This window comes from Chenopodium album, chromosome 1 (genome assembly GCF_948465745.1).
Source record: "Chenopodium album chromosome 1, dcCheAlbu1.1, whole genome shotgun sequence".
NCBI lineage: Eukaryota > Viridiplantae > Streptophyta > Magnoliopsida > Caryophyllales > Amaranthaceae > Chenopodium > Chenopodium album.
Genome location: NC_137834.1, coordinates 14919574 through 14928637, shown reverse-complemented (window position 1 = coordinate 14928637; position 9064 = coordinate 14919574). Strand labels below are relative to the sequence as shown.

The following is a 9064-nucleotide window of genomic DNA, read 5'->3' as shown; positions in this document are numbered from 1 at the left end:
CCTATAAGCTTGGAAGGCATTAACTTGCTCCACGGTACTCCAGCAATCTTACTCCCAATAACCTACAATACCACAATTTTCACAAAAAGCCTCATTAGAATTATTATTAATCGCAGAAACATTGGCTATATTAGCAGTGCGCAAATTATCTAATTTTTGGCAAATAGAGGTCAGTTGAGCTTGCAAAAAGGATACAGAGTCGACACTATGCTTCCCCTTGTTAGCAAATCCTCTGGGATTCCCATATTGGGAATTGTGTATCGCCATGTCTTCAATAACCTGACCTGCATCATCAACATTAAGATTCATAAATCTCCCACTAGCTGCAGAGTCTAAAATTATTCTAGAGGAATTTCCAATGCCGTTATAAAAGGCTTTGATTAACTTCCATTGCGCTAAATTATGGTGAGGGCATTCTCTTTGTAAGTCCTTGAACCTCTCCCAAGCTTCATATAAAGATTCATCGGCTTCTTGGGCAAAGTTCTGGATCGCACTCCGTAGTACTGCTGTTCTCTCTGCAGGATAATACTTGTTATAGAAATTCAAAACAAGAGTTTCCTAGTCAGTTATACCAAGTGTAGTTCTATTTAAGCCATTAAACCACAATTTAGCTTTTCCAGTTAAAGAGAAGGGAAAGAGAATCTCCCTGATTTGGTCTTGAGTGACCCCGGCTTGCCTGATGGTGTTGCAATATTGACAATAGTCGGCAATGTGAAGATTCGGGTCTTCACCCTTGGCTCCACTGAATTGCTTCCTCTCTGTCATCGTTATAAATTGAGGTTTAATTTCAAATTGAACCCCATCAAGAGCCGGAGTAGGGGTGAGATGTGGAAAATCCGTAAGCTTTGGTTGTGAATAATCACTAAGCTTCTTTGGAGCCGTCATCTCTAATTCTGCGTCGTATGATGTCTCTGAATCACTAGAACCAGTTGGAGGATTTCGGTGATTATTGTTATTATCACCAGAATCCGCCAGGATTTGCTTGTAGAGATTTTTCTGCCTATGGAAGGAACGTTCGATCTCAGGATCGAATGGGATGTAACCTGATCAAGAACACCTGGGCATAAACAAAAACTAGAAGCAAATATGAGATTTGTGTCAGAGAGCGTTAGTTCTCTGAGACAAAAAGGGAAATAATCTAGACTACAAAAACAATCAGAAATAAAAATAAAACCGTTTCCCCGGTAACGACGCCAAATTTTAACAGGGTAAAGTCGTATCCCCTAATCAAAAGTAAATACCTAAATCCTCTAACTAAAGTAGATAGGGAAGTAGGGTCGATCTCCACAGGGAAACAAGTCTTTCTATTCCTAATTAACTAAAATAATCTAGATTATGAAGTAACCAATATTTATATTTGAATGAGAAACTAAACTACGAAGATTGAGAATAGGGAGAAACAATATATAAAAGGATCTAGGGCATAGGTTCACCAATAAATAATACTCCAGGGTAAAACATAGTAATCAATCATTGACATTGCATAAATAACACGATTAACAGGCTCTCGCAATTTATTAATCAACATAGATCTAACAGGCTCTCGCTATTTACTAGATCTAAGTTCTTATTGAAAATAGCCTTTAATATCAAATTAACATCTGCTCGATTCATCAATTTAATAATGCTATACTTTTACAAGCCGCAATTGTAAAACGTTAAAACAATTCAATAAGAAATTATCATGCAATACCAATAATCAATAATAGTCAATCATTAATGCATCAATTAACCAGATTGTAAAGGGCTTTCTCTACGTATTACAATCACACAATTAATTTACCGGCATTAAATCTCATCTCTCGAATCTCGACTTAACCATTTATAAATTAACCTGCCTATTGAACTAGACCTAAACATCAATTCTCATCTCTCGAATCTTGAATCAATATTGTCAAACTCATGCATAAAAGATAGGCCTAATCTAGTCACAGAGCATTAAATCAATCAACAGGAAATTAATCTAGCATTGATAATTAACAACAATAAATTACCCTTTCATATTATTTATGGATCCCCACAAACCCTAGAAATAAAACTACTCACACATAATTAAATCTAAACTAATCAAAGTAATAGAGTAAATCATGATGAAAGGAATAAAATAAACAACTAAGATTAAGGGAAGAGAAATCGTTACCAAAATAAATCTGGAATTAAGAGTAGAATTAAGAACAAAGGTTTAAGAGAAAAGAAATCTAAAAGAATAATTAAGAGGGTAAAGAAAGAGTAAAAAGGGAAGAAGAGATACTAAAATTGTATTACGGAGGAGTATTTATACTCCGTACAAAAATCCTAAACTAAAACAAATTAAAACGACGTTAAACATCTCCTAAGAAATACACGCGCCCGATTGGGCAAGGCACCGCCCGATCGGGCGCGCCTTTTTAGCCCTACAACTAATCTCGCGTCCGGCCGGGCGCATCACTGGGCGCCAGCCAAAGCTTCTCCCGCCCGACCGGGCGCGCCTCCGGGCGCCAGCCTTTTTGGCCGGGCGGCTCATTTGGTCCACTATTTGGACTACGATTAGGCTCCAAATCTTCGGGCCAATCTGGATTTCCTTTTCCGGTCTTGAATACTCGGTCCAAATGCCCTGATATCACCTATACCGAGCCCTTCTGCAAAAGTCAACCAAATCTACGAAAACACTAGAAAACACAAATTAGTAATAAAAGTGGCTCTGAAGAGCCAAAAACACTACTAATTTTGACCAAGGGACGTGGGTAAAATACTGTATAAAATAGACACATCACCATGCCTGATCAATTTCCTTACTGTAAGAGAACTTGGATCAACCAACATCTCCTTAACATTCCTCTTCATTACAATTTGTTATAGTCACAATTCTAATATTGATACTTTCCATCTTAAGATCAATTGGACCAAATTACTCATAATACCACTAGATAAATACCAATTTATTAAAACAAAATTAATCATACCAATCTGTTGTCATCTAAAAATGCTACTTTTTTCCAATAATCATACAAACAAAGTCCTATATATCGGCGACAATCAACGCTTCAACTTCACATACTATTTCTAATCAATCAATCTAACATTCATAAAAAAAATGTAGATTATGATGAGTTAATTGAGATAATACCTGTCGCAAAATTGGGTTTGGTGGCTGGATTATGCAATTCGACGAGTACTGGTGGTAGTGGTAGATTAGGCGATTACGAATGCGCGTGTGGTTGAAAGCAATAAACCCTAACTTCTGAAATATTGAATTGAATTATGAAAGAAATAAAATTTCCTTTAATGGAGTACTTGCATCACCGGCAATGGAGCAGCGTTCGGAATAGTAGCAAGAAGTAAGAGAGTTTGTTTGGGGTTTGGGCTATGGCGGAAAAGCAGCAGGCCGGGAGTAGCAGAGTCGGTTTGGTCAATTATTGGAAGTGAAGATTTTTTTTTCTAAATTAATCTACTTAGTAATTTTCTAGAGGGTATGGAATTTTTAATAGGAGGGAAAATTTAGGGTGAATTGGCGCTCTAATTTTTCCCAAAAAAAATACTTGTATAAAGAAACCAATGCTATTAAATTTACAGTCTCTTTGACTCTCAGCATTATCAACTTGATATAAGGCACCGGAGTTTATAAGTTTGTGGTTTCTTTTATTCAAGTCTAAGAGACCGGATGTTTATGATATATGGTTTCATTATCTAAGAAACGGTGTTCTAACTTTTCTGGTGCTAAAGAAGTGGTTTCTTAGGCCATTTTTGTAGTAGTGAAACATACCAGCACAACATTGGAGTAGGCATGCATTTTCTGATTTTTGCAAATCAAACATGATATTGAACAATGTTTGTGAAACATTCAATGCTGTGATTAAGGGTGCTAGAGATAAACCCATTCTCACTCAAATGGAGTGGATGAGGAAATATATGATGAAAAGGAATAGTGAGAAATGGGAGAAAATTGAGAAAATGGAAGGGAAGAATACCCCTTATGTGGCTAAGGTGTTTGAGAGAATGGAAAAGGTGGCTAGGTATTGCATTGTACAACTATCTAGAGGGGACAATTATGAGGTTGAGTTGAATGGGGATAAGGTTGTGGTTGACCTACATCAAAGAACATGCAGCTGTTATCATTGGGAGTTTATTGGAATTCCTTGTGTACATGCTTTTGCATGTATTCTAGACAAAAGGACAAATCCAGATGACTATGTTGATGACTATTACAGCAGGGCAACATACATTCCAGCCTATCAAGATGCTATAAAGCCCATGCTAGGCCCAAAGCATTGGGAGAGAATTGACATGAGACAACCACTCCCTCCTCCGGTTAGGGTTATGCCAGGGAGGCCTAAATCTAAGAAGAGGAAGCTAGAAAAAGGAGAAAAGGCAGAAGGGTGCAGGACAAAGCAATGAAAGTCAACCTAAGGCCCCTAGGTTACAGAAAAGATGCAAGAACTGTGGTCAACTTGGCCATTATGCCAAGACTTGTGGTTATGCACCTATGACTAAACCACCACCATCAGCAGCTGCATCAACATCTGAGCCTAAAAAGGGTGGCTAGCCTCTCCAGAATACCCCTTGGTTGCAAGAGCAGAGGAGAAAGAAGGCTGAAAGAGCTGCAAGAAATGTAAGTCTTATGTTCTGTTTTTGTACTTAGTGCTTTAAAGCACTTACATTTCAATGTAAGTCTTCTGTTCTTTTTTTGTACTTAGTACTAAGTATTTGTTGATTCTTTTTTTTTTCCACATAAATTTGGAACATCAGACTGTAGAAGGTGCTGGGCCTAGGAGCATTGGCAACAAGTCCTTCCCACAAGAAAACCAGCAACAACAGTCCCAGCCCACTCCTTGCACACAACAGTCACAAGCCTCTACAACAACAATAGCTGTCCCCCCCAAGAAGCAAGGAATGGGCAAAAAGAAGGCATCCTAACTTTTTTTAGCATCACTGTTCAATGTACAAGGATGGACAACAATTAGCTTTTGCCTTAGTAAATTGTGAACTATTTCTGTAATCCTTAACTACTTGACATTATCTAGTTTTTGTTAAGCAATATGCAAGACTTAACATAGCAATTGTATGACAGTATGTTTGGAAACTTAGTAAAGTATGTTTATGGAATGTTTATTGTCTCATAAAACTTGCTTATTTCATTCATAATAGAAGTTGTTACAAGTTCAATCTGCCCAATTTATTTGAGCATGCATACATAGCACTTACAACTACTATTCTACACTTTTTTTAAGCATAACTAAAGCAACTACAAACAACAACATAAAACAGAACAAAGCACCCACAACAACAGTCCCACACCCACCCCTGTTCTGTTGGCCTTCCCTTGAGTATTTCTTCCTGTCAGCACTCAAAGCTTTGCACTTCACTTTCAGACTGTCATTCTCACTCAACAAGCACCCTCTCTGGCCAGTTAGGTCTTCTATTTCTCTTTGCATTGAGTTCATCTCACCCTTCATCAGTTTTTTGTCCAAGATTAGTTGATTAATCATTTCTTTTTTCCAATCACTTCCATCTTCATCCACCCACTCAAAGCACTTGCAACCCCTTGTTTCTGTGTTATGATCATAAAACTTGCAGGCCAAGAACTTTCTTCCAGGGTTCTCCCTAGTCCAAGAGGTCAGCCTTGCCATGGGAATGCCACAGTTGCATTTCTTGTATTTGGAGGGTGAACCCCTAATTAAAGACATATTGTCCTGCAAATCAACCAAATCATTACACATCTACATTACCAAACACATTAATTCACACCCAAAACTTTCAATTTAACAATTAATACTCCCAACCAAAAACCCCTAATTACAATTTCACCAACAAACCCTAAATTCTCTGTTCTCCAGTTCACTACAAATTCACTAAAAATTAGCCCAATTTTGATGAGATTAACCAAACACAAATTCATTACACACTACAACTAATCTAATCACAGTGTTAATTTAGGATCAAATAAGATTAATTGAGCAAATATCTTGAATTTTAACAGCGACCATACCTTTTTTTCCCTTGATGTTACTTCGCAAATCCACTCACAAAATCCCAGTTAACTTGCTCAATGAAATCGCTTCAAGATTGTTTCAATGAATTTATGTGATTTAAGGACCAATTTCTCTTCTTTTGCTTGAGCACAACGATCAATTTCAGAACAAATTAATGGAGGAAGAGTTTATAAAAGGGGGACGCATGAACTAGCCGTTGATGTGGGCCCCTCAAACAGAAACAGTAACGCTGTTACTAATTGGTAGTTATTTCTACAGTTAGGGATTTTGGGTGTTAGTTATATAAAATATTTTTTTTAACAGGTAGTAAATCTGACAATGTAGGCGTCGCTCGAAGTGCGCCTACGTAAAAAGCATGTTGTGAATATGCTTGGCAATCATAGGAAGTGGGAATTAACATTACGATTAGGGACAACGATTAGGGACAAATAAAGTAGGGAGCCGCCAACAAGTTTTTAAGGAACTTGTAAACCGTTCACGGATCATAAAAGGCAACCACGAATAAGGGACAACAATAGGCAACAACGATTGACCCGTGAAGGTTACACCCCATTCATAATCCATGAGATTACTAACTCCATATGGTTCAGAACAACGAAAGGAGGATCGGGGATGATGGTACGAAGTGAGTCATGGAGTCAGATTCGCCCGTATTGGCCTCTACTCGATTTTTATAGTGAAAAGCATTCTTGCGATCTCAAAGGCATACAAACAATAATTCATAAATTCGCGCCAAACTATTATTTAGCTAAATTGGTTGAATATTACACTAGTAGAAAAAAAGCATTAGGCACCCCCCATATGGCACCGGTTCAGGCTAAACCGGTGCCCAAAACCAGTCTGGAAATGGGCGGGATTTTACCAAAAGAGAAAAGGCACCGGTTTGGCCTGAACCGGTGCCAAAAACAAAAATGGCACCGGTTTGAACCGGTGCCATTTGAACCGGTACCAAATTCAAAATAAAAAAAAAACCGCGCCTTTCGTCCTTTCTTCTTCCTCTCTTTCTCTTTCATTCCTGTCATTTGTTCTATCCCTTAGCTTCACCAGAGCGAACTGAAGTGCGTGCCTCCCCCTTTTCCCTCCACCACAGCCGCCACCTTCACCGGCCACCAGAGGTGTCGAAAACCACCGCCCATCTCTGTCATTCCTCCCCTGCCCTTCTGTTTTCCCTTTCTTTCTCTTTGGATCCCTGAATTGCATTGTTCGAAACTCAACACCCATTACTGCTTGTTCCACCACCGCGCACCGCCTCCACCACTCCACCGCAGCGCTGCCTCCACCATTGCGCACCACCGTTGCTTCCTCCACTACTAGGGTCGTCCTCCTAGCTGCTGCGTGCCCTCCTTGTCTCCTCCTAGCTGCTGCCCTCCTTCTCTCCTTTTATTCAAGGTTTGTTTTAAATTTTTTTTTTTTTTTTTACATTATTTTCCAATTATATAATTATATATATATATATTAATTTGTTTTGCATTTTGAACCATTGTTAGTAAATTAAAATTTAGGTTTGAATATATTTTTTCTCAATTTTAGGTTTGAATATAATTGGGAAAGTGTGAAAATATTAGAGATTAGTTACCTTGTTACTCAATTAGTTGGATTTTATTATGTTTTAATGGTTAATTTAATGTGTTTTGGTGGATAATTTTGAAATAATTATAGAATATATATTAACCTTGGTACTTAAATAGGTGAAATTTGGTATTTTACTTTTAATGGTTAATTTGAAGTTGTTTTGATGGATTATTTTGAATAAGTTAGAGATTATTTAACTTTGTTATTAAATTAGTTGAATTTTTGAATGTTTAAATGGTTAACATTAAGTTGTTTTGATGGGTATATTTGAATTAATTTGAGATTAGTAACCTTGCTTGTTACTAAAGTAGATGAATTTTGGAATGGGTGAATGGTTACTTTTAAGTTGTTTTGATGGGTAATTTTGAAAAAATTAGAGATTAGTAACCTTGTTAGTTTAGCAATTGTTAGTTCAATGAATGATGTGTTTTAGCTTATAAATAAATGAGTGAATTGACATGTTAGTTTAGCAATTGTTAGTTCAATGAATGATGTGTTTTTTTTAACAGATTTGTGAATTGAAGCAAGAGTTTAATTAGCTTGAGGTTTACATATTGAGCTCAAGTGGGTAGTTTCTATATTGGTATGACTACTAAACTTTACTTAGCTATATTTCTTTCTATTCATCCATTTAATAAAAGTTTATTCATGAAATTGCAACTTGTGTATTGTTTAATTGCAAATAAATACAACAATATATAGAATACTTGAATTGCATCATCATATATGCCTAGATACCCGTTCAAGGCTTTCTCATTAGGAGAAAGTCTTGAATAGTCCCCGGTTGGGACTGTTCTTGAATGTGTACTCTCACTTAGGTGGTGAATGTATGTTTTCTTTTCGATTTTAAGGAACATCTCGGCTTACCATTTCCTCACTATGTTCTCTGGGTACATATGTGGGTAATTAATTATCTACATCGTGTACTTGGAGAACTAGGGGGAAATGCTGCCGGATTTTCCTTAAAATTGGAAAGTTGACATACATTCACTAGTGAGAGTAGACATTCAAGGATGGGTTAGGTTGGAGTGATAAGGACCCTTTAGAAACATGCATTTTTTCACTATATGAATGGTATATTCACGTTTTGTACTTGAATTTGATTTACATAAAATATGTAGCACTTACACATTATAATTATATGGTGCTATATATATGTTTAGAGACAATTTACTAAATGGAGAAGGATCATGGTTGGATGTATGGTAGACGCGATACATTGGAATTTTGGAATGGGGTTCAAGAGTTTTGCGAGAGGGCTTTAGCTTATCAACGCACACTGGGAGGCAAAGGCCTTTATTGTCCTTGTGTTGATTGTAATTGTGTGAATGTGGTCGATAGTGTTGAAATCATTAGAGATCATGTATTATGTCGTGGGTTTAGGCAATTTTACCATGTGTGGATTTGGCACGGAGAAAGTGGAGAGTACAGTGGGGATCTTGATCGGAATGATGTGCGTGTTAGAAGCACTGAGATTCATGTGGACGAGGAATACGAGAATGATGAGTATATTGTTGATAATG

General features: G+C 37.2%; 1 protein-coding gene and 1 non-coding gene across 2 annotated transcripts; both read left to right on the top strand.

The window, feature by feature from the left end:
• Nucleotides 1-397: 397 nt before the first annotated feature.
• Nucleotides 398-504, top strand: LOC145564632 (small nucleolar RNA R71). Its single transcript, XR_014094872.1, has one exon. It is a non-coding gene; the product is annotated as a small nucleolar RNA R71 (small nucleolar RNA).
• A 3288-nt stretch (nucleotides 505-3792) lies between these two features.
• Nucleotides 3793-4374, top strand: LOC145628681 (uncharacterized). The gene has a single exon (XM_081681053.1). It carries the CDS (start codon nucleotides 3793-3795, stop codon nucleotides 4372-4374), a length of 582 nt encoding a protein of 193 aa, XP_081537179.1.
• The last annotated feature ends 4690 nt before the right edge of the window (nucleotides 4375-9064 follow it).